General features: G+C 37.7%; 1 protein-coding gene across 1 annotated transcript; it reads left to right on the top strand.

Moving 5' to 3' along the window:
- The first annotated feature begins 8,763 nt into the window (after positions 1-8,763).
- LOC107261487 lies at positions 8,764-9,258 on the top strand. Its single transcript, XM_015721136.2, has one exon. It carries the CDS (start codon positions 8,764-8,766, stop codon positions 9,256-9,258), a length of 495 nt encoding a protein of 164 aa, XP_015576622.1.
- Positions 9,259-27,372: the final 18,114 nt, after the last annotated feature.

The following is a 27,372-nucleotide window of genomic DNA, read 5'->3' as shown; positions in this document are numbered from 1 at the left end:
AGAAATTTGCATGGGCGTACCTAATAACACTCCGACCTAATTTACTTCATTGTATGACTCTCAAATATTAAAACACGCACATTCCCACTTGTATTTATCAAAAGCAATATGATTTCTCCCTTATGTGTGTGGATTTGATCTTATGTTGCTTTATCATCAAGTTACACCTTAATGCCACCGGTCAAGCTTGTCAATTGTATTCCCATGATTCCTTAATGAAAATAAAGGAAAATTCACATCACCATACCTAATAACACTCTCGCCCATTTACTTCATTATATGCCTACCAAACATCAAAACACGCTAATTCTCGCTTGGATGAATCAAAATCAACATGATTTCTCCTTTACATGCATGGATTTACATCTCATCCTGCTTGATCATCAAGTTAAGCCCCAATGCCACCGGTTAAGCTTATTAATTGTGTCCCCATAATTCCTTATGCCAATCTTAGTGTCATCAAGAGTACTCGTGCATAGAGGAACAAAGAATAATCAAGATCCAAATGGTGCAAATCGTGAATTGGAATAATTAGGCGTGCCTCCAATCATGTCGTTCCTATTTTCCTCCGTAAATTTCATCCATGATCATTCAGAGAATGACACCAATACTCGATCAACTAATTTTCTTTCTTTGTATTTGTCCAAGCATCGGTTTAGTGCTTAAGACTGTAGCTTCCATGCAGTTCCATTCAATATAATCGTGTACACTCGCCACATAAAACCAAACGGCTAAGTAGGATTAGAATGAGAACATAAGTAGAATTACAAATCCGATAAGGAAAGAAGTGACACGTTCTTTATTCTCTTCCATACGGCTAAGTGTAAAGATCAAATCGAATTGATTTAAACACAAGAGTAGACAAAGACTCGAGAAAAAGAAAAGACGTGAGCGATAAATCCAAGTTTCCTAGCACAAGTCTTCATAAGTCTGAAAGAACCCTTAACTTGATTTCTTGCAATATAGAAGATTGAAATAGTATGCTCACTAGCCTAAGATATCCAGATGGATGCGGTTTTTATAGTGCGAAAGCCCTTATTCCATAAGAAGAACAAACTACAAGCAAAATATGAATAAATAAATCAAGAACCGAAGAGGAGTTGACTAGTCAAAAACTTTCATAGTCCTAAATTTTATGAGCCAAAGGGAGGTTTGCATGGGCCTACCTAATAGTAGTCTCACTGAAATTGATTCATTATTAGATTAATCGAAAGAAACATGATTTCTCCCTTACTCTTAGGAATTTATGTCTCGTCCTACTTTATCATTAAGTCACGCCCTAATGCCACCGGTCAAGCTTGTCAATTTTGTTCCCATGATTCCTTATGCCAATCCTTATATCATCGTGAGTCCTAGTGCCTAGAGGAACAAGGAATGATGAAGATACAAATGTTGCAAATCTGGACTTTGAATATTTGGGCATGCCTTGATTCTTGTGATTCCTTCTTGACTATAAAAGATTCATCCATGATCATTGTAAGAATTATACAAATATTGGATCAAGTAATCTTCTTTCTTCGCATTTGTTTAAGAACTCGATCGGTGCCTACCACTGCAAATTCCATATGCTTTCAACCTATGGTGTAATGCATCAGTTCTCTACTCCCTATCACCCGCAGACTAGTGGGCAAGTTGAGGTTACTAATAGGGGTTTAAAACGCATCTTAGAGAACTGTGGGTATAAGTCGAAAGGATTGGGCTTCAAAACTGGATGACGCATTATGGGCATTTAAAACTACATATAGGACCTCCATAGGTTTCACACCCTATAAAGTCTTGTCTTTTACTTATCGAATTAGAACATAGGGCTCTTTGGGCCCTTAAAACTTGCAATTTTGATGTTGATTCTGCAGGTAAGGAAAGACAATGGCAACTGGGTGAATTAGAGGAATGGCGTCAATAGGCGTATGAAAACTCCTCAATTTACAAGGCTAAGACAAAGAAGTGGCATGATTAGAGGCTCAAAGGTCCCAAGGAGTTTCAGATTGGAGATAGAGTATTGCTATATAACTCACGTCTTCGGTTGTTTCCATGTTAGCTCATGAGTCGATGGTCGGGGCCATTCGTGGTTAAGCAAGTTTTCCCATATGGCAAAGTCGAGCTTCATCATCCCGAGAAGGGTAATTTCAATGTCAATGGATATAGGCTCAAGGTGTATCATGGAAACTCATTGGAGATTGAGCAGCGGGTTAACATGATTCTGTACCTGCAACGATGATCCATGTCGAGTCCAGCTAAATGACTGAAGAACCAAAAAGAAGCACCCTTGGGAGGCATTCCCATTTTAGTTTTATGTTTTTCGGTTTACTTTTATGTTATCAATCATTTGCATGCTTGATGATCTTTAGAACACTTACTTTATATATTAAACATAGTTGTATGAACTTAGGGTTTGAGTAATTTAAGTCAGATTTTTGGTAATTGGTGAAGAGAGACTTCCCCATTTGATTTATTTTACTTGATTTATAGTCTAAATGTGTGCGTATATGTGTTAAATGCAGGTAGGGAGTTTGGCGACTCGAGATAGCAAAGGAAAGCTCAGACTTCACCCATCCACCACGGTTTTTGTGGGCATCACGGGCTGCAACACCAGGTCGTGCTGATCAGCACGGTCGGAGTCATGCCCGTGATGAATATGCACATATAGAGTTTGGGAAAACGACTTCTGAGGCCACCACAGGCTGCAACACCAAGCCGTGCCGGTCACTACTCCCGTGCCCCAGCTTGTGATAAACTAGTTGCTATGTTTATGTGATTATGAATAATGAAATGATAAGTGTGGGATTTGGCAGCAATAAAGCTTATTTATAGAAATTTATTATGAACAATTGATAGCATAAATTTTCTTTATTTGGTGCACGATAAAGTAAGTTGGAATGTATTGTGAATTAGTTTTCTCTAGGAGATTGAGGCTTTAGTCTTAGTGTTAAGTCTAAAGTTTTCTGTTAGTCAAATTATAGCCGTTATGCTGTTTAATTTTCAGTATAATTTATGTTAACTTAATTTCTTGTTCGAATACTAATGATTCATTGCATTAGGCAATATGAGGGACCGCGATCAATCACGTCGAAAGCAACCGCAACGCGCCGCTACCAGCAAGCGCCTACATGGCGAAGGAACATCTTCCTCTATTTTACCTTCATCACCACTAGCACTAGCACCAGCACCTCCACCACGATAGCAACTAGTCCGAGTACGAAGAGCACCAGCTGTAAATCCACCCGCACCTGGTCGACATCCCTTGTGGATATTTCAGAATGCAGATAACGGGAGCTGCTTCCAAGTCATGAGATGGAAGCAAGTGATGGTTGGACGCTGCATTGACTTTGTTTCCCTGGAAAGAGTGGCATTGGCTCAGGATGTGCGTGCCCTATTTGAAACCTTGCCATATGCAAGATTTTTCGACATCATTGAGCCAACCTACCGCGAGTATACAATTGAATTCCTCAGCACTTTCTTTCTGCAGCAACAGATCACAAACTAGCATCAGCCTGATGTAGTTTATTTCATACTTGGGGGAAAGGAGTTCTTGATGTAGATGATTCTATACATGTTTATTGACTGTTTATCGGTCGTTTGATCGTGTATTTGAGCCATATTTATTCCCGTTTGATCGCATTTTGGTATGTTTATGAGTTTTTTAGGTTCTCGAACTCTTTGATGAGAAATTGATTCATTTCTGGGCAGAAACTAAGATATTTGGATGATTTACGCATATTTGATGTTTGTTAGAGTCAATTTCTTGTTGGCACGCATTTCAAGGCTTTTGCATGGGCCATCCAACAGCCCGTTACACAGCCTCCCATGGACAATTTTAGAAATTTGGCATTTCGTGGAAGTTGGTGCCCGTTGCACGGGCCGTGCATATCTGCACGGACCATGGCATAAGCTATGGCACTTCTGCCTATAAGTAGGCGCACGCAAAACGAGACAGGGTTCCACTTCTGATTTCTAGACTTCTCTACACGCATGACCCCTCATTTCTACACCTTTGTTCTTGACATTTTGGGAGACCAACATCATTTTGGAGGATTGATTTGGGAGATTCAAGCAAAGATTGAAGGTTCTAGACGATTGACTGAGACATCCGAGATCCATACTTGAGGCTGGTTTTAGAGTTGGTGCTTGCGACATTTCCACTCCGATTCGAGAGAAGAAGGGTTACATGTTCCATTTCCTTTTCTGTTGTTTATTTCCTTTTGTATTTGTTTCTTTCATTATGAGTAGCTAAAGCTGCCGAACCCATTGGGGTTCACCTTTGTTGATGGATTGTGCTTAATTATTAGATTTTTATTTGCCATTCCTGTAATCTTCTTACTGTTTAGTAATAAATTTTGATTCAGTTAATTTGAGACGTTGAATTAATTGTCTTTTGGGTTGTTTCTTGACATTGAGAAATGCTTCTTACAACTGGAAATTGAATAGTAAGAACTGGTAGTTAACTCTTGGAGATAAGGTTCATTCACTCGCCAGATTAAGAATTAACAACTCTTAATAGATCTAAATAACGCTTAATGTTAATCTGTATTAATTTGATAGGAAGAGATTCCATTAGGTTAGTGCAGGTTTAGAAACTGGTGAGCTAGAGAGAGCAGCCGAGTTCGATTCAGGATTTAGGCACGGGTAGAAAGATTGGTAATTTATAAAATCAATCTTAGAATTCTGTCACTTAGGTCCCCTTCAGGTTTACTTCTTCTATTATGGTTGTCTTTCGATTGTCAGTTGCTGTTTGTTCTTTTATTTGCATTTATAATCATTAGTTAATTAATTTAGACTTCTCACACCTTATTTCAGACTAGATAACATAGTAAACAATAGTAACTTTAGGTTTACCCAATCTTCAAGGATACGACCTTGATACTCACTAGTGCTAGGCTGCATCGATAGGTTCACTGCCTTAGTTGTAGGTTGCATCAGTAGCCCAACAGTTCTCAATGTCAATTCCATAATTTAGCATGTATTTGGGATTATAGACTGAGCAGGAGTATCAAGGATGCATCTACGTCACCATGTAGGATTCATTGGTACTCAGGCCGGAATCATCTACGTCACCATGTGGGATTCATCAGTTGCATGCGGTTTTAATAATGCGAAAGCCCGCATTCCATACGAGGAAGAAACTAGAAGCTAAATATGAATATATAAACAAAGGAAGACGAATAAACTATTGAAGCTGTTCTTATGTAGGAAAAGAGGCCAATCGCTTTCTTTATTGAAAAGCTTAATGGGGCAGCGTTGAATTACCCCACATATGACAAGGAGCTCTATGCTTTGGTTCGTGCCTTAGAGACTTGGCAACATTATTTGTGGCCCAAAGAGTATGTGTTTATGGCGCATTTCATACCATGTCATAAAACCGATGATGCATCACATATAGCTGATTTCTTCTTTAAGGAAATTGTGCGCATACATGGAATGTCTAGAACTATTGTGAGTGACAGGGATGCAAAGTTCTTGAGATGCTTTTGGAAGACCTTGTGGTGAAAATTAGGTACTAAACTTTTGTTTTCTATTACTTGTCACCGATAAACTGATGGTAAGTTTCTTGACTTGTTTAAACAACTATGAATTAACTTACCTTTTGTTGAAGCTATTTCACAGATGCCTAGGTATGCGATGTTCTTAAAGGAAATCCTTAGCAGCAAGAGGAACTTAGAGGACTTGGGAATTGTGACCTTAAATAAGGAGTGCTCGGCTATAATTCAGAACAAATTGCCAGAGAAGAACTGTGATCCAGGGAGTTTTACTGCCCCTTGTGTAATTGGTGATTTAACAATTAGCAATGCTTTAGCTGACTTAGGAGCTAACATTAATTTAATATCATATAGTTATTTACCAAGTTAGGGCTAGGTGAGACGAAACCTATTAGGATGAGCATACAGTTAGCTTATAGGACTCTTAAGTATCCTAGGGGTATTGTGGCGGATGTATTTGTAAAGGTTGATAAATTTATATTTGTTATTGACTTTGTGATCATGGACATGGATGGTGAGAATAACATACCCTTAGTTCTAGGTCGACCTTTCTTTGCAACGTCTAGGGCTATTATAGATGTTTACGATGGGAAGCTTAAACTTAGGGTAGGAGATGAAACTTCACTTTTGATTTAAATAATTCTATGAGATAGTCCTTAGATCATGATGATGTTGTGTTTTTGTTGATTTACTTGATGATGTTATTGATATATAATTGCAGGAAATATTGTTTGATGATCCCTTATAAGTTACCTTGCAGGCAAAGGATGAGCATGAGCTATCTAATGAGAGTGTGTTGCAGCAGCTTGCATTTTTGTTAGCTAATGAACCAAGCAAGAATGCTGACAAATTTGTTGAGATTGACAAGGTAGGTGTGAAAAAATTGAGGCCATCACTTGAGGAACCACTACTACTTGAGTTGAAAGAGCTCCCAAAGCACCTCAACTATGCATTTCTAGATGAGAATAATAGGTTGCTTGTCATCCTAGCAGTAGACTTGACACCCGAAGAAAGGGAGATGACTTTAGTCTCTCTTAGAAAGTACCAGAAGGCGTTTGCTTAGAAAATTACTGACATTCCTGGGGTTAGTCCTAGCTACTGCTTGCATAGGATCCTTATGGAGGATAGGTACAGGCTAGTGGTGTAACCATAGCGCAGACTGAACTCGAACATGAAGGAAGTGGTTAAAAAGGAGGTAATTAAACATCTTAATGCATGTTTAATTTACCCTATATTTGATAGTTCCTGGGTTAGTCCTGTGTAGGTAGTTCCCAAGAAGGGAGGGATGACTGTGGTTAAAAATGAGAAGGATGAGCTTATATCAACCAGAACGGTAACGAGCTTTCAAGTGTGTATAGATTACAAAAGGCTAAATGATGCCACTCGAAGGACCATTTTCCCCTTCTTTTTATTGACCAAATGTTAGAAAGGTTGTATGGGTGTTTTATTATTTTTTAGATGGCTTTTCAGGTTACTTCCAGATCCCTAATACACCCGAAGACCAGGAGAAGACAACTTTTATGTGCCCCTATGGTACATTTGCTTATAGGAGGATGCCATTCGGATTGTGAAATGCACCTTCAACTTTTCAAAGGTGTATGATGGTGATCTTCCATGATATGATTAAGGAGTCCACGAAGGTATTTATGGATGATTTTTATGTATTTGGTAACTGCTCTACTCACTGTTTACACAATTTAGAATGCATGCTTGAGAGTTGTGTGGACGCTAACCTAGTTCTTAATTGGAAAAAGTGTCATTTTCTGGTTAGGGAAGGAATAGTGTTGGGACACCAAATTTAGCATGAGAGGATCGAGGTCGATAGGGCCAAGTTGGATACTATTGCTAAATTACGCCCATCTAGTTCAGTTAAGGCTATTAGAAGCTTCTTAGGTCATGCAGGGCTCTATAGGAGGTTCATTAAGGACTTCTCTAAGATTGTTAGACCTTTAATTCAATTGTTTGTAAAGGATGTACCTTTTGTATTTTCTGATGATTGTTTACAGGCTTTGGAGTTGTCGAAGGAGAAACTAACCACAACCTGGATTATGGTTTCACCTAATTGGAAGCTGCCATTTGAGCTTATGTGCACTAGTAATTTTGCAGTTGGAGTTGTTTTAGGATAGAGGAGAGACAAGAAGTTCCAACCAATTTACTAAGCTAGTAAGACATTGACTAATGCCCAGAGGCACTATACCACCACTGAAAAGGAGCTTCTCACTGTTGTTTTTGCATTTGAAAAGTTCATATCTTATTTGGTGCTATCAAAGACTGTGGTCTATACGGACCACTCAGCACTTAGGTATTTGTTTAGCAAGAGTAATGTAAAGCCTAGATTTATTCGTTGAATTCTGTTATTGCAGGAGTTTGGCAATTAGATCAAGGATAAGAAAGGTGATGGGAACTTAGCGGCAGACCACCTTTCTAGGCTAAAAAACCTGACTTTGGAGGTGCTTGATGAAAGTGCGATTGATGACTATTTTTCGAATAAGTTTCTATACTCAGCTCAAGTTAATTCTAATATCCCCTGGTTTTCTGATTTTGCAAACTATATGGTTTTCAACAAAGAAGAAATTTTTTTCTAAATTGAAATACTACATTTGAGAGGACCCTTTCTTGTTCAGAGTTTGTGCAGATCAGGTTATTCGTCGATGTGTACATGGGGAGGAAATCCTCTAGATTTTGAGGCATTGCCATGAAGGACCAACGAGAGGTCATCAAGCTGCGAATCACATAGCTAGGAGGTTGCAAGACTCTGGATTCTACTGGTCGACGATCTTTAGGGATGCTAGAGCATTTTTTTCAAGTTTGTGATGCATGCCAAACATTATGTAACATCTCTGTTCGTGATGAGATGCCCTAAATGAGTATTCAAGCTGTTGAGATTTTTGATGTTTGGGGCATCGACTACATGAGACCTTTCCCTTCCTCCTATGGCAATAAATACATCTTGGTTTTCGTTGAATACTTTTCTAAGTGGGCCGAAGCGCAAGCTTTTCCCACTGATGATGCCAAGGTAGTTACAAAATTCCTTAAAATAATAATTGCTAGGTTGGGGACACCTAGAGCTCTTATTAGTGACAAGGGGACTTATTTTTATAATGCCCAGTTAGAAAAGGTGCTTAAACACTATGGTATATCACACGGGTTTTCTACACCCTATCACCCACAAACTAGTAGGCAAGTGGAGGTCACTAATAAGGGTTTGGAATGAATTTTAGAGAAAACTGTAGGAGTGAATAGGAAGGACTAGGCGGATAAGCTAGATGATGCCTTGTGGGCATTTAGGATGACCCATCGTACTTCAACTGGTTTTACACCATATAGGTTAGTTTATAGGAAAGCATGCCATTTGCCTATCGAACTTGAGCATAAAGCATTGTGGGCTTTGAAAACTTGCAATTTTGATGTTGTTGATGCAAGTAAATATAGATTGTGGCAGCTTAACAAGTTGGAAGAGTGGCATAACCAAGCATATGGCAACTTCTTAATCTACAAGGAGCGCACCAAGAAGTGGCATGACAAGAAGATAAGCACCATGGAGTTCCAAGTTGGGGATAATGTGTTATTATATAACTCACGACTTCGACTCTTTCTTAGGAACCTAAAGAGCCATTCATCAAGACTGTTCATCGTCCAACAAGTTTTCCAGTATGGCATAGTGGAACTGCACCATTCAGATAAAGAAAACTTCAAGGTCATTGGGCATAGGTTGAAGCATTACTATGGTGACTCATTGGAGCTCGAGGAGCGAGTCAACCTTGTACTATATCAACAAGAGTAGCTCAAACATTATGAGTCCAGCTAAATGACTCATGGAGAAAAAGAAGCCCTTTTGGGAGGCACCCCAACTTTTACTTTTATGTTTTTCCTGATTTTGATCATTAGTTATGGAACATTGTTTTTCTAGTTTAGTCTTCATTTTCTTTCAATTTTTGAGTTTTATATGCCATTTGAGTGTTTAGAGATATGGAGATGGTAGCTCGAATGTTTGACTGTTGAAAATTGTAACAAATTACGCGTGAAAAAGTGCCTGAAACGAATTCTGAGTTTTAACACGGTCTTGATGGCTCAACACGCTCCGTGAGCACACCCGTGTTGGTCAACACAGACATGTTGTGGCTAATGTGCACAGTTCTACACATATGTGCTTGCATATTTTTATGCATTTTCTTAGCATTTATTGTGTTTTTATTCCAAGATCACCTGTGTTTTCTGTCCTTTTGTATTCCAGGAGATTTTATAGGTCAATCATCAGTGTTCGAGCAATTTTAGATTAATTCTGGGCGAATACAGATGTAATTAGAGGTGTTTGACCTTAGGTTGACTTTTGGGAAGTCAACATGGCCCGTGTTTAAGCTCGTGCAGAAAATCCAGGCCGTGTAGCTTAAGCGCTTTGGAGCAACATAGTTTCCGAGGGTAACACGCCCTAGAGCAAGACCCGTGTTGGCTATCATTAGTTTTGGAACATTATTTTTCTAGTTTAGTCTTCATTTTCATTTAATTTTTGAGTTTTATATGCCATTTGAGTGTTTAGAGATGTGGAGAATGTAGCTCGAATGTTTGACTGTTGAAAATTGTAAGAAATTACGCGTAAAAAAGTGCCTGAAATGAATTCTGAGTTTCAACACGGTCTTGGCGGCTCAACACGCTCCGTGAGCACACCCGTGTTGGTCAACACGGACGTGTTGTGGCTAATGTGCAGAGTTCTACACATATTTGCTTGCATATTTTTATGCATTTTCTTAGCATTTATTCTGTTTTTATTCCAAGATCACCCATGTTTTGTGTCCTTTTGTATTCCAAGAGATTTTATAGGTCCATCATTAGTGTTCGAGCAATTTTAGATCAATTCCGGGCGAAAATGGATGTAATTATAGGTGTTTGACCTTGGGTTGACTTTTGGGAAGTCAACATGGCCCGTGTTTAAGCTCATGCAGAAAATCCAGGCCGTGTAGCTTAAGCGCTTTAAAGCAACACAATTTCTGAGGGTAACACGCTCTAGAGCAAGACCCGTGTTGGCTAACACGGGCGAGAGCACGCCCTTGCTACATTCGAGAACATGGCCCGTGTTGGTAACACGGGCCAGAACACGTCCTCGCTCGATTTAGTTCATTTTGTCATTTGGAGACCAACACGGCCTGGACATGGCCCGTGTTAAGGAACAGAGGCTTCAAACATGCCCGTATTTGCGTGTAGTATAAAATTGAACGAGCGAAAAAGAGAAGGAGTCAGTGATTTTGACTCTTTATCTTACCCTGTAATTTTTCTAGACACGTTTCATATATTCCGAGGTGCTTCCAAGAGACTGATTCCATCTTTTAATGTTAGATTCGTGACTATTAAGCTTCGAATGGAGATTGAAGAAGAGTTTTGGAGCAAATCAATAGGCAATCCTAGAGATCATTTGCAGTGTAGATCAAGGCTTTGAGTTGTTCATCCAATTCTAGGAAAAGGATGTATATGTTTCAATTTCTTTATTCTTTCATTGTAATTGAAATTCCTATTTATCTTGGACATGAACATGTGTAGCTAGATTGATTAAACCTATTTAGGTTCCTTGCTATATTGGCTTTATACTGAATTGTTAAGATTATTTGAAGTTTCTTTTCTTGTATTCTCTTGGAAATTAATAATAAAGACCCAGTTTTTGTTACATTGAATGTATTGATTACTATTCATAAAATTATTTTAGCAACTGAGAAATTCTAATTGAGTTTGGAAATTTAATTGCAAAAACAAGTTAAGTTTCACTTAGAGAAAAGGTTAATTAATTTATCAGATTAAGAATTACCAAAGCTTAACAGAGGTGGATTAAAACTTAAGGCTAACTTAATAACCAATTGTTAGGAAGAGATTCCAACTTTAGGCTCTTAGGTTTAGGAAATTCAGTTTAGAATCTGTCCACGGGTAGCATAATCGGACTCAATAATATATTATCCTTTGTTTGGTTGCCAACTAGTCTAGGTCCACTTTGGGTATTTTTTTTTGTCTTGATTATTCTCTTTGCTCATTCATTCTTGCAATACATTCAGAATTAGCTTTTAGTCATTAGTGAATTTACAAACCCCCGTTATTAATTTTAGGCTAGATAACAAGGAACGAAGTATTAAATTTAGGATTTTACTTTCCCAAGGGATACGATATTTTTAATACTTGTCGTTGTGCTAGGCTGCATCGATAGGTTCATTACCTTAATTGTAGTTGCCTAAGCATCGCATCAAGTTTTTGGCGCCGCTACCGGGGACTTTTGTTTGATAACTAGAGTAAAATTTCCTATTTGTTACTTTAGCTATTTTTCTGTTCTGTTTTTGTCATTGCTTTTTATTCATTTATTCATTCATTCATTTGTTTGGTTTGTTGCTGCCTTGTTCATTTCAGGTAGTTTATGACTAGGAGTTCTAATCTTGCACTAGTAGACCCTCTGCCTGAACCATAGCGATCCCTCAGGCAGCTGAGGAAGCGATTAGACGTGGAGGAGGAGGAGTAGATTAAGATTCCTATCCATACACCAGTAGACATGGGAGACGGCACCAACAATGTAACTGAAGCTAACAAGATGATGTACGAGTTTGCTAGACCTTCCTTGGAAGGGATGCACACTACTATATTACGGCCACTTGTTACAGTGAATAATTTTGAGATTAAGCCAAACATCATTCAGATGGTGCAGCAGAGCTTACAGTTTGGGGGCTTGCCCAACGAAGATCCTAATGCCCATATCACAAACTTCTTGGAGATTTATGGTACCTTTAAGATTAATGGGACTACCGATGATGCCATTCGGATTAGGCTGTTTCCATTTTCCTTCAGGGATAGAGCAAAGAGATGGCTATAGTCCCTACCAGCTAACACCATCACCACGTGGAGTTCTTTGGCTGAGAAATTTCTTTATAAGTACTTTCCTCTTGCTAAGACTGCAAAGATGCGTAATAATATTTATTCTTTTATGCAATTTAATGATGGGAGCATGTATGATGCGTATGAGAGGTACAAGGACTGGCTGAGATGTTACCCACCCTACGGTTTGCCATTATGGATGCAGGTGCAGACTTTTTACAATGGCTTAAACTCAGCCACGAGGCAAATGATGGATGCAGCTGCAGGTGGGGCCATTAATAGTAACATGCTAGAGCAGGCCCAAAACTTAATTGAGGATATGGTTGTGAACACATATCAGTGGCAGTCTTCTAGGAGTAAGCCAGGACGATAGGGAGTGGTGAACTAGGTAGATTCTACATCAGCCTTAGGAGCTCAAGTGGAGCTTTTGGCCAAGAAGATCGACCAGCTCCATATGCCAGTCCATGCAGTATAGCTTGGCTGCAAGTTCTGTGGTGGCCCACACTACAGTGCAAACTGTAATGCAAGAGGTATGTTTGCTTATTCTTCATCTTCCTCTACTGACCATGAACATGTTGATTATATGGGAAATGCACCTAGACAACAGAATAACCCCTACAGCAACACATACAACCTAGGGTGGAGAAACTATCCTAACTTCCGGTGGCGAAATAACAACACCCAAGGTCCACTAGGATTTTAGAGATTGTACCAATAGGATTTCAGAGGTTGTACCAGCAGCAGCCCAAACAACAAACTATTCTCCCTCAACTCACTCAGAACCAAGAGAAGAAGCCCAATTTAGAGGAGTTGATGATGAAGTTTGTGTCCACTTGAGAGAATAGATTTTAGTAGACAGACATAGCTCTTAGAAATCAACAGGCCTCCATACAGAATTTGGAGAATCAAATAGGCTAGATTTCTAAGATGCCAACTGAGAGAGAACTAGGGACACTCCTAGTACCACAAACTCAAACCCGAGGGAGCATGTCAAGGCTATCACCTTGAGATCAGCTAAGCAGTTAGGTAGTTCTTTACTTATGGCTGATAATGATGTTATTGTGTAGGATGAGCTAGAGACTGAGGTGACAGAGCTTATGCGAACTGAGGACAAGAAGAAGAGTTTTGTGAGGGAATACCAGCCTCCAATTCCCTATCCTGCCAGGTTGAAGCAGGAGAAGATTGATCAGCAATTTCGTAAGTTCTTGGATTTATTTAAGCAGTTAAGGATTAACCTACCTTTTGTTGAGGCTATATCGCAGATGCCCAGTTATGCAAGGTTGTTGAAGGAGATTCTAAGCAACAAGAGGAAGCTGGAGGACTTGGGACTTATGACACTAAATGAGGATTGCTAAGCCATTCTTCAAAACATGCTGCTAGTGAAGAGGCGTGATCCAGGGAGTTTCATTGTACCTTGTATTATTGGTGATTTGCCTACTAGTGATGATCTAGCTAATTTATGAGCTAGCATCAATCTAATGCCTAGCAGTTTGTTTGAGAAATTAGGTTTGGGTGAGCCTAAACCTACTAGGATGAGTATATAGTTGGCAGATAGGACGGTTAAATATCCTAGGGGAATAGTTGAGGATGTACTTGTTAAGGTAGACAAGTTTATATTTCCTAATGACTTTTTTGTTATGGATACAGATGGTAAGAGTAGCGTGCCTTTAATTCTAGGTAGACCTTTCCTTGCAACATCTAGAGTTGTTATAGATTGTTGTGGTGGGAAGTTACAGCTTAGAGTAGGTGAGAAGGAGGAGTTAGGCTGATGATGAGGAGGAGTTGTCCAAGGAGGATGTGTTGGGGCAACTTGCTTGTTTACTAGCTAGTGAGCCCATCAAGTCTACTGACCATTTTATTGATATTGATAGGTCAGGAGTGTAGAAATCGAGACCTTCACTTGAGGGTCCACCAGCCCTAGAGTTGAAGGAGTTGCCTAAGCACTTGACCTATGCCTATTTGGATGAGGCGGAGAAGCTGCTGGTGATCATTGCAGCTGATTTGACTCTTGAAGGGAGGGAGATGACTTTGGCTTCCCTTAGGAAGTATCCTAAGGCCTTTGCATACAAGATTGCAGACATTTCTGGAATTAACCCCAGCTATTGTTCACATAAGATCCTGATGGTATATAATTATAGGCCAGTCGTATAGACACAGCAACATTTGAACCCGAATAGGAAGGAAGTAGTCAAGAAGGAGGTAATTAAACTTTTAGATGCAGGTTTGATTCACCCTATTTCTGACAGCTCTTGGGTTAGTCCTGTGTAGGTTGTGCCCAAGAAGGGAGGTATGACGATGGTCAAGAATGAGAAGGATGAGCTGATACCGATTAGGATGGTAACTGGTTTCCAAGTTCACATTGACTATAGGAGGCTTAATGATGTAACTCGGAAGGACCATTTTCCGTTCCTTTTATTGACTAGATGTTAGAGCACTTATCAGGGCATATTTTTTATTACTTTCTTAATGGTTTTTCAGGTAATTTTCATATTCATATTGCACCTGAGGACCAAGAGAAAACCACTTTTACTTGTCTCTATGGTACATTTGCATACAAGCGGATGCCATTCGATTTGTGCAATGCACCTGCTACTTTCCAGAGGTGTATGATGGCGATCTTCCATGATATGATTAAAAAGTCTATGGAGGTGTTCATAGACGACTTCTTGGTATTTGGTAACTCTTTCTCCCATTGTTTGCTTAACTTAGAGCGTATGCTTGCGCGTTGTGTAGAAGCTAATCTTGTGCTGAATTGAGAAAAGTGTCATTTTATGGTAAGAGAGGGTATTGTGCTAAGGCATAAGATTTCACATACAGGGATGGAGGTAGATAGAGCTAAGATAGAGACCATTGCTAAGTTGCCAACCCCTAGCTCGGTTAAGGCTGTTAGAATTTCCTTGGTCATACTGGTTTTTATAGAAGGTTCATTAAGGACTTTTCTAAGATTGCTAGACCTTTGATTCAGTTGCTTGTAAAAGATGTTCCATTTTTATTTTCTGATGACTGTTTGCAGGCTTTTGAGTTACTTAAGGAGAAGCTAAGTACAACCCCTATTATAGTTTCACCTAATTAGGGGCTGCCTTTTTAGCCTAATGTGTAATGCTAGTGATTTTGTAGTTGGAGCTGGTTTAGGACAGAGGCTTGACAAGAAATTCCAACTAATATACTATGCGAGCAAGACATTGATAGATGCCCAGGAGCACTATACCACTATTGATAATGAGTTGCTTGATATCGTATACGCTTTTGACAAGTTCTGCTCATACTTGCTGCTATCCAAGACCATCGACCACATGAATCATTTGACGTTGAGGTACTTGTTTAGAAAGCATGATGCTAAGCCGAGACTCATTCGTTGGATCTTACTTCTGGAGGATTTTGACATTGAGATCAAGGATAAGAAGGTTGTGAGAACTTGGCCACAGATCACCTTTGGGAGATTAGAGAACCTGAGCCTAGATGCACTTTATGAGAGGGCTATTGATGACAGTTTTCTGGATGAATACTTGTGCTCTATTTAGGTATAATCAAATATCCCTTGGTTTTCCGATTTTGCAAATTACTTGGTTGTGAGGTCTTACCAAAGGGTATGGCATTTCAGCAAAAGAAGAAATTGTTTGCTAATTTTAAGTACTACATTTGGGAAGACCCTTCTCTGTTTTGAGTTTGCGTAGACTAGGTGATTCAGTTATGCATGTATGGGGAGGAGATCCTCCAAATTTTGAGGCATTGCCATGAGGGACCTATGAGAGGTCATCAAGCAGCTAACCATACTACTAGGAAGGTTCTTGATGATGGATTCTATTGGTCAACCATCTTTCAGGATGCTAGAGCATTTGTGCAGGTTTGTGATGCATGCCAGAGGTCAGGTAACATCTCTATTTGTGATGAGATGCCCCAAACGAGCATTGAAGTGGCCGAAAGCGTAAGCTTTCCCTACTGATAATGCTAGAGTCATTACTAAATTCCTTAAGCGATTGTTTGATAGGTTTGGCACACCTAGGGCACTAATTAGTGATAGAGGGACTCATTTTTATAATGCTCAACTGGAGAGAGTACTTAAGCGATATGGAGTGACCCATAGGTTTTCTACACCCTATCACCCGTAGACTAGTGGGCAAGTAAAGGTTACCAATAGGGGTTTAGTATGCATATTAGAGAAAACTATAGGAGTGAGTAGGAAGGATTGGGCGGATAAGTTAGATGATGCACTTTGGGCATTTAGGATAGCATATCGTACTTCTACAGGTTTTACACATTATAGGCTTCTGTATGGGAAAGCTTGCATTTACATATTGAGTTAAAGCATAGAGCCCTTGAGGCATTGAGAATTTGCAATTTTGATGTTGATTCTACATGTAAACAGAGATAGTGGCAGCTCAATGAGTTGGATGAGTGGTGCCAGCAAGCTTATGGTAGCTCATTCATTTACAAGGAGCGAACCAAGAAGTGGCATGACAAGTGGTTGAGGGGCTCCAAGGAGTTTCAAGTTGGAGACCAAGTTTTTCTCTACAATTCACGCCTCCGTTTGTTCCTAGGGAAGCTCAAGAATCGTTGGCCAAGACCATTCATGATCCACTAGGTGTTCCCATATGGCATGGTCAAGTTGCATCATCCCGAGGAGGGAAATTTCAAGGTGAATGGCCATCACTTGAAGCATTATCATGGAGACTCGTTTGAGGTTGAGGAGCGGGTCAATATAGTTTTATTCTAGCGAGAGTGACCTTTTGTATGAGTCTAGCTGTAACGCCTGCATTTTCTCATCATCCATGTTATGTGCATTTACATTTAATCATTGGGCATATAATGGTATATCAATGATATTTTTATTTTATGAGAACAGATATATATTAATTATAAGTAGAGAATAAGAAGCATGATATTAGATTATTAATTTAGATAAGTTGATTAAGTACTTGGGTTATGTGTATTAAGCCTTAAGACTTAATTGAACCAATAGTTGAAGGTTGGGTAAATAGATTGGACTTAAAAGATACAATTAAAAGTTAGTACCTATATATGGTTAGTAAAAATTAATTTAGGGTGATAAAAATAGTTTAGTAGGTGGTGGCATTAAGAGAGGAATATTGGAAATTGGAATCATGAGCAAGCTCATTTTACCTCTTTATTTCTCTAAAATTCATACATGGCCAAAAACACAAAATTTGGAATAAGAGAGAGGAGTGGAATACCTATAAAAACTTAAGATTAAGATAGGATTTTGCCAACTATTGAAGGAGCCAAGCTAAAGCTAAAGGATTTAAGCATATTAGCAACCCAAAAGCTGAAATTGGTAAGTTGTTACTTGAGTGTTATTAATTTGTCATTAGGGTTCTTGATTACAAATTGGAAAAACTTCATTTGATGCTCTCATTGATTAATTAAAGGTCTGATTATCATGAATTAGTAGAGTATTGAATGATTGCATAAAGATTAAGTTTGATTTAAGTTTAAGTATGTTAAGATAGAAAACTGTCAAAATTCCAGCAACCTTGATGTTCTGTATTTTAGGCATAACATGGGTTATATAAGTCCAAATTAAGCTTAATTGGTGTCTATGGAAATTTTAAAGAGTCCTCTATAACTTTGTAGTTTTGGGATTTTGCTATTTTTGCCGTTTTGGTTGCTTATATTGAGCAAACAGATTGCTGCTCGGGTACAACTAGCTGTATGACCCTTGCTCAGTAATTTGAAAATAATTAAATCTATAGAAGTCGGAATTGAGTAATTCTTCTTGGAGATGAAACTAGACGCATAAATGGATATGTCTATTTAATATGAGATTTTTGTATTAAGCCAATTTTGCCCAGCAATAAATATACCTTGGTACTAAATTCTGTCTAGAAAACAGAAATGTTGGAGATTAGTTTTATGCAATTTATTGATGTTAATTTGAGTTAAATTGATATTTAACTAGATGGGAAATGTTTATAGGATATTAAAACAGTAATTGAGAGTCTTAGAGGAAGAGTTAGACCTATGAATTAGAGAGGGGATGATCTTGTAATGCATTAGAACTCACATTTACATGAATATTTGTAATATGCATGAAATGTGAATTGATGAATGTGTTGACAGGTACTCAAAGGCCTGGAAAGGAAGTTGTGGAGAAAGGAGGTTCTTATATGCTAAAGGAATAAGTATATTTTGAGTAAGTAAATAGTTAATATTTTCTATGTTCATATATTTAATCAAATGTTCCGCAAATGGTTGCGTTTGCTTAATATTGTTTATGTTTGAATGACTGAGATGGAAATGATTGGTGTTGAGTGGAACAATTGTTATTGCTAAAATATGATATAAGTGAAATGATTGAATTGTGATGTTAAGTGCATATGTGCATGTGAATGGTGGATTCCCCCTGAAAAAAAAGATATATATATAAAGCCTTGGGAGGCTAAAGCCTAGAGAGGCTATAAAAGTGTATAATGTGAGATGAGGCGAGCGTACTACGTGTGTGATATGTGAGGATGAGGCGGAGCAGCACATTAAAGGGGATCCACAAGCCGTGAGAACTAACCATAATTGTTGAATTGTATTTCTTCTATGATGGTTGTAATGTATTGAGTAGAATGGTATGACTTTATACCTAAACTATGAATATCATGGAAAGTTATGTGATTGGGTGGAAATTGTATTAAGTGTATGTGATATAGATTATGTTGATTATTTATTTCACCGAGCTCGGAGGCTCACCCCTCTCCAAAATTTTTCTTTTCAGGTTTGTAAATAGTAGTGCATCCGTTGGTTGTATGAGAAGTCTAGCTTTTAGCGATTCTGGCCAAGTTGGGCCAGTTTTGTGAAGTCTCCTCCGATGCATTTTTCTATGCAGTTATGTGATATATATGGAAGTATGCCTTATAAGGCATAAGAAGATGTTTGTAATACTTGTTAAATGATGTTTAAGTATAATCATATGTTTATATGTTAATAACCTTGTGTCCGGATTCTTAACAACCTACATATTGACCTATCTACACCTGTAGTATATATTCTACGACGCTTGTATGCTTCCCCGGCTAATGTTTATTGGTTAGCATGTGATGGGGGTGTTACATTTTAGTGGTATCGGAGGCGGGGATTAGATTCATTGGGAGTAGATTCATGTTGCACATCATTAAGCATATGATATATGTTCTTTGAACTTGACTGAATATTTGCATTTCATATATATAGATGGAGAGACAAGGAGAACACGCGAATCGGCCCAGATAAGTCATTAGAGTCCTGCATGGTCATGAAAATGCATCTGAACATGATCAACATGATGAGCATGAGCTACATTCTGAAAATGCTGCACAATCGAATGTACAAAATGTTATGGAACAGTTTATGGATTTTCTGATGCAACGGGCAGCTCAACAACAAGCACCGGCGCCTCAGACTCAACAACAAAAGGCTGTGATAGATAAGAATTATGAAAGAGTTAGGAAACAAGGTGCTAATGTTTTTCAAGGTACTACTGATCCTGCTGAGGCTGAGGAATGGTTACGAAATACAGAAAGGGTGTTGGATAGATTTAATTGCACATCCGAACAAAGGCTTCTATATACAGTATCTTTAATAGAAAAAGATGCACTTGATTGGTGGGAAACAGTTTTAAGAAGCAAAGATCGACCAATCACTTTGACTTGGAATGATTTCTTGAGAGAATTTGGTCGAAAGTATACTCCGTAAATTTATAGAGACAGAAAGAAGCTTGAATTCTTCAGTTGAAACAGAATGATATGTCAGTTGTAGAGTACGAAGTTCAATTTGTGAGATTATGTAAGTATGCACCAGAAGAAATAGCCACTGAAGAACTAAAAAGGAAGAAATTTGAGATGGGTTTCAGGCTTGACATTCGTGAGAAAATGGCAGTGAAACCTCATAATTACAATGCCTCAATTGAAGCTGCTTTGAGAGCTGAAGAAACATCATTTGAAAGGAATACTATCGAAGCTAAAAAGAAGAAGATCATTAGTGCTTATAGTAATCCTCCAAGACATATTAGTATTTCTTCGTTTAGAGGCTCTAATTCACAGCGGAGTAGTTATCGTGGATGAGGGTTTGGTGGTCAGTCTAGTAGATCCTCCACAGTACCTTATAGTAGAGGTGGATACAATTCATCCAGACTTGAGGGAGGACAAGTTTCAGCCCAAGAGAGGTTTGCTCCTGTTTGTCCCACGTGCAACAGGGAGACATATCTTGGAGAATGTTGGGGACCTAGACCAGTAGTATGTTTTACTTGTAGTAGGCCGGGACATTATTCTAGAGATTGTCCTATGAGAAGAAATAATGCCGGAGAATCTTATATACAAGGGTCGGAGTAGTGTTGGTGAAAATATTCCAGTTGGTTCAGGCAGAGGCAGAGGAAGAGGTGGCAGAGGAGGTTTAACTATTTCAGCAACATCATCAGAACAAATTGGTCAACCATAAGCACAAGCTAGAGTATTTGCTACTACTAGAAATGAAGCATTTGTAGCACCTGAAATTGTTACTGGTATACTTTCTATTCATGATTCTGATGCACATGTTCTTATTGATCCTGGATCCACATGTTCATTCATATCACATGATTTTGCATCGCATGTTCATGCTAATATAGAGGCATTAGGTTATGATATATATGTATCTATGCCTGCTGGGGGTATTATCACAGTAAATACGATAGTGAGATCATGTCCTATAGTAGTAAATAGTGTCAAACTACATGCAGATTTGGTTATTATTAATCTTAGAGAGTTTGATGTTATTTTGGGGATGGATTGGTTGTCAAGAAATCATGCTATCGTTGATTGTAAAACGAAGGAAGTGGCTATGGAAATACAAGGAGAAATGAAAATAGTAATGGTGGGTGAAAGGAAGACAATTCCTAATTATTTGATTTCAGTAGTGACTGCGTGTCAGTTAATTAAAAATGGATGTGAAGCATATCTAATTAGTTTTATAGATACTACTAAGGTCAGTCCAGGGGTATTAGACATTTCCGGTGGTCGGAGAATTTCCTAACATATTCTTAGATGATTTGCACTGGTTTGCCACCAAATCGAGAGGTTGATTTTGAGATTGACATCATCCCCGGTATCGCACCTATTTCCATTGCACCATACGGAATGGCTCCATTAGAATTGAAAGAATTAAAGAAGCAATTAGAAGAGTTACTTGATAAAGGTTTCATCGGGCCAAGTACTTCACCTTGGGGAGCACCACCGTTTGTGAAGAAAAAGGATGGTAGTATGCGATTATGTATTGATTATAGGCAATTGAATAGGATTACAGTGAAAGAATAAATATCCATTCGCCGAGAATTGATGATTTGCTTGATCGATTTAAAAGGTGCAACTGTGTTCTCTAAAATTGATTTAAGATCGGGTTATTGGCAACTCCGGGTTGAAGAGAAATCTATTGCCAAGACGATTCGGAACAAGGTATGGGCACTATGAATTTATTGTGATGCCATTTGGTTTAACAAATGCTCCTACTGCTTTTATGTCATTGATGAACAAGACTTTCCAAATTCATATTTAGATCACTTTGTTATTGTGTTCATTGATGATATTCGATTTACTCTAGAAGCCCGGAAGAACATGAACAACACTTGAGAATTGTTTCTACGGATTTTGAGGGAAAAACAGTTGTACGCAAAATTCAATAAATGCGAGTTTTGGATGGAGGAAATTGCAATCTTAGGGCATATTATTTCTAAACATGGAGTGCAACCAGATTCATCAAAGATTAAAGCAATTATTGAATGGGAACCGCCTAGAAATGTTTCTGAAGTTCAAAGTTTTCTTGGGTTAGCTGGCTATTATAGAAGATTTGTAAAAGATTTTTCAGTTATTGCTAAGCCTCTAACAGCTTTGTTAAAGAAGAATGTGCCATTCAAAGGACGGAGTTATGTGATCAAAATTTTCAAGAGTTGAAGAAAAGGCTTACTACTACACCGATACTCGCATTGCCATCCCGAAATGGAGGTTATGTTGTATATCACCGATGCTTCTAGGCAAGGACTTGGATGTGTCTTAATGCAGCATGGGAAGGTTATAGCTTATGCTTCAAGACAATTACGACCTCATGAGCTGAATTATCCTACACATGATCTTGAATTAGCAGCTATTGTACATGCATTGAAGATATGGCGACATTATTTATACGGGGAGACATTTCGGATATTTCACCGATCATAAGAGTTTGAAATATATCCCTACGCAGAAAGAGTTGAATCTGAGACAACGAAGATGGATTGAGCTTCTGAAGGATTATGATTGCACTATTGATTATCATCCTGGAAAAGCAAATGTTGTTGCTGATGCTTTAAGTAGGAAGTCATTGGAAAATTTTTCAAGTATGATTTGTTACAATATAGAATATTTAGTTGCACTTAGAGCTATGGATGTGAAGTTTTATGTTTGTGACGATGATCTGTTAGCCACATTACAAGTAAAGCCTTTGATTGGAGATAAAATTAAAGATGCACAGTGTGAAGATTCTTATTTGCAAAGGATGAAGGGTAGAGTACAACAAGGAAAGAATACACAATTTGTGTTGAAAGATGATGGTGTGTTATTGAATAGAAATCGTGTATGTGTACCTGATGTAGGAAATTTGAGAAAGGAAATCATGCATGAAGCGCACTATGCACCTTATGCAATGCATCCTGGAAGTACCAAAATGTACAAAATTTGAAGCCTTATTATTGGTGGCCGACAATGAAGAAGGATGTGGCAGAATTTGTGAGTAAGTGTTTGACATGTCAGCAAGTGAAAGGAGAGCACCAGGCACTTGCAGGTAAACTTCATTCTTTATCTATACCTGTGTGGAAGTGGGATAAGATTACTATGGATTTTGTTTTGGGATTGCCGCGTACATTTAACAAGCATGATGCTATTTGGGTAATTGTTGATCGACTTACTAAATGTGCTCATTTCTTACCTGTGAAGCAAACATATTCACTTGATAAACTTGCTGAATTGTATATTTCTGAGATTGTTAGATTGCATGGTGTGCCAATATCTATTGTATCGGATAGGGATCCCGGATTTACTTCTCGCTCGGGAGAGTTTGCAGAAGCATATGGTACTAAGCTTCATTTCAAGATGCAGCTTTTCATCCTCAAACAGATGGGCAATCAAAAGAACTATTCAGACATTAGAAGATATGATGAGGGCTTGCACACTTGAGTTCAAGGGTAACTGGGATGATTACATACCACGGATGGAATTTAAGCGATAACAACAGTTTTCATTCTAGTATCGGTATGGCTCCTTATGAAGCTTTGTATGGGAGGAAATATAGAAGTCCAGATGTCGGGATGTTGAAGGTTTAAGACAAACGAAGGTCCGAATTGGTACAAGAAACAGTGGATAAAATAGAGATAGTTAAAAAGAATTTGAAAGTAGCACAAGACAGAATAAAAGAGTTATGCTGATCTGCATCGAAGGGAAATGGAATATATTGTGGGTCATACAGTTTTCTTACGGGTATCACCATGGAAAGGAATATTAAGGTTTGGTAAACAAGGGAAATTGAGTCCGAGGTATGTAGGACCTTATGAAATTATTGAAAGAGTTGGACCATTGGCTTATAGGTTAGCATTACCTCATGAGTTGTCTTCTATTCATGATGTTTTCACGTTTCTATGTTGAGGCGATATAGATCGGATCCTAGTCATATCATTCCGAGGCAAGAGATAGAAATCACAGAAAAGTTGACATATGTGGAAGAACCGATAGAAATTCTTGATCGAAGGGTTAAGAAATTGAGAAATAAAGACATTCCTATGGTCAAAATTAAGTGGAGTCATCATTCACCAAGAGAAGCAACTTGGGAAGTAGAAGAGCATATGAGACAGAAGTATCCACATCTATTCCATTGTAATGTTGGTGAGTTGTTAAAATTTCGGGGATGAAATTTCTTAAGGAAGGGAGAGTTGTAACGCCTGCATTTTCTCATCATCCATGTTATGTGCATTTACATTTAATCATTGGGCATATAATGGTATATTAATGATATTTTTATTTTATGAGAACAGATATATATTAATTATAAGTAGAGAATAAGAAGCATGATATTAGATTATTAATTTAGATAAGTTGATTAAGTACTTGGGTTATATGTATTAAGCCTTAAGACTTAATTGAACCAATAGTTGAAGGTTGGGTAAATAGATTGGACTTAAAAGATACAATTAAAAGTTAGTACCTATATATGGTTAGTAAAAATTAATTTAGGGTGATAAAAATAGTTTAGTAGGTGGTGGCATTAAGAGAGGAATATTGGAAATTGGAATCATGAGCAAGCTCATTTTACCTCTTTATTTCTCTAAAATTCGTACATGGCCAAAAACACAAAATTTGGAATAAGAGAGAGGAGTGGAATACCTAGAAAAACTTAAGATTAAGATAGGATTTTGCCAACTATTGAAGGAGCCAAGCTAAAGCTAAAGGATTTAAGCATATTAGCAACCCAAAAGCTGAAATTGGTAAGTTGTTACTTGAGTGTTATTAATTTGTCATTAGGGTTCTTGATTACAAATTGAAAAAACTTCATTTGATGCTCTCATTGATTAATTAAAGGTCTGATTATCATGAATTAGTAGAGTATTGAATGATTGCATAAAGATTAAGTTTGATTTAAGTTTAAGTATGTTAAGATAGAAAACTGTCAAAATTCCAGCAACCTTGATGTTCTGTATTTTAGGCATAACATGGGTTATATAAGTCCAAATTAAGATTAATTGGTGTCTATGGAAATTTTAAAGGTCCTCTATAACTTTATAGTTTTGGGATTTTGCTATTTTTGCCGTTTTGGTTGCTTAAATTGAGCAAATAGATTGCTGCTCGGGTACAACTAGCTGTATGACCCTTGCTCAGTAATTTGAAAATAATTAAATCTATAGAAGTCGGAATTGAGTAATTCTTCTTGGAGATGAAACTAGACGCATAAATGGATATGTCTATTTAATATGAGATTTTTGTATTAAGCCAATTTTGCCCAGCAATAAATATACCTTGGTACTAAATTCTGTCTAGAAAACAGAAATGTTGGAGATTAGTTTTATGCAATTTATTGATGTTAATTTGAGTTAAATTGGTATTTAACTAGATGGGAAATGTTTATAGGATATTAAAACAGTAATTGAGGGTCTTAGAGGAAGAGTTAGACCTATGAATTAGAGAGGGGATGATCTTGTAATGCATTAGAACTCGCATTTACATGAATATTTGTAATATGCATGAAATGTGAATTGATGAATGTGTTGACAGGTACTCAAAGGCCTGGAAAGGAAGTTGTGGAGAAAGGAGGTTCTTATATGCTAAAGGAATAAGTATATTTTGAGTAAGTAAATAGTTAATATTTTCTATGTTCATATATTTAATCAAATGTTCCGCAAATGGTTGCGTTTGCTTAATATTGTTTATGTTTGAATGACTGAGATGGAAATGATTGGTGTTGAGTGGAACAATTGTTATTGCTGAAATATGATATAAGTGAAATGATTGAATTGTGATGTTAAGTGCATATGTGCATGTGAATGGTGGATTCCCCTGTGAAAAAAAGAAGATATATATATAAAGCCTTGGGAGGCTAAAGCCTAGAGAGGCTATAAAAGTGTATAATGTGAGATGAGGAGCTTACGTGTCTGATATGTGAGGATGAGGCGGAGCAGCACATTAAAGGGGATCCACAAGCCGTGAGAACTAACCATAATTGTTGAATTGTATTTCTTCTATGATGGTTGTAATGAATTGAGTAGAATGGTATGAATTTATACCTAAACTATGAATATCATGGAAAGTTATGTGATTGGGTGGAAATTGTATTAAGTGTATGTGATATAGATTATGTTGATTATTTATTTACTGAGCTGGAGGCTCACCCCTCTCCAAAATTTTTCTTTTTAGGTTTGTAAATAGTAGTGCATCCGTTGGTTGTATGCGAAGTCTAGCTTTTAGCAGTTCTGTCAAGTTGGGCCAGTTTTGTGAAGTCTCCTCCTGATGCATTTTTGTATGCAGTTATGTGATATATATGGAAGTATGCCTTATAAGGCATAAGAAGATGTTTGTAATACTTGTTAAATGATGTTTAAGTATAATCATATGTTTATATGTTAATAACCTTGTGTTTGGATTCTTAACAACCTACATATTGACCTATCTACCTGTAGTATATATTCTACGACGCTTGTATGCTTCCTGGCTAATGTTTATTGGTTAGCATGTGATGGGGGTGTTACACTAGCTACACGACTCGGTCAAAATAAGAAGTCTCGGGAGGCATTCCTGAGCTTATCTTTTGCATTTTTGAGCATTTTACATTTTGGTTGGTATTGAACTTAAGTCTTTTTATTTTTATGTTTTTTTTTTGGTTGAAAATTATTTGGTTGTGTGGATTATTAGTTTATACAGATGTTAGTGCACAAAACGGAGTGAAAGCATGTTTCTAGGCATCAACACGGGCTTGGCTTCTTAGCTTCTTTTTTCTTTTCTTTTCTTCCTTTTATTTCTTTTTCTTTTTGCATATTTGGCTACAGGAGAAGCTTCAGATATTGAGTTCCCATAGCTTTGTCCGATTCGAGAGGACTCGAGAATTAGAACCTCTATCTAATGATGTAGATGCAAATGCAAAGAGGATGAGGAGATAGAAATTATGCTTCTTTTCAAATCCCATTTATTTTGCTTAGAACTTTTATTTTATTTTCTTTCAGTTAGTGCATAAAATGTTAAATAGACATACATATGTTTGATATCAATTCTAAATAATTTTATTCATTTAGTAAAAGCCTAGATGGGTACATTTTTATTTCTCACGATATAACTTCTGTCATCAGCCAGTTTTTAAAGTTTTTCTAGTTGATTATTTTTCTCCTTTGCCTTGACTTTTGCTTGACTAGCCTTTTTAGGTTTTCCGATGAACAAGCTATTTTTTCTCATATTCTTATTTTGTTATACATGGTATTTCTTGAAAGATCTATGTTGATTGGCTCAATGAACTCGTTCCCCCCAAGTCTAAGATCTTAGCAGCCCCTCTGGACAGAATCTTTTATACCATATAAGGACCTTCCTAGTTCGGCCTG

This window comes from Ricinus communis, chromosome 9 (assembly GCF_019578655.1).
Source record: "Ricinus communis isolate WT05 ecotype wild-type chromosome 9, ASM1957865v1, whole genome shotgun sequence".
Classification (NCBI taxonomy): Eukaryota; Viridiplantae; Streptophyta; class Magnoliopsida; order Malpighiales; family Euphorbiaceae; genus Ricinus; species Ricinus communis.
Note: the sequence above shows the minus strand (reverse complement) of the source record. Positions and strands in the feature narration are given on the sequence as shown.

Excerpts from the sequence above, each read along its gene's own strand:
- LOC107261487 (XM_015721136.2), top strand. The coding sequence starts at position 8,764 with ATGACCCATCGTACTTCAACTGGTTTTACACCATATAGGTTAGTTTAT.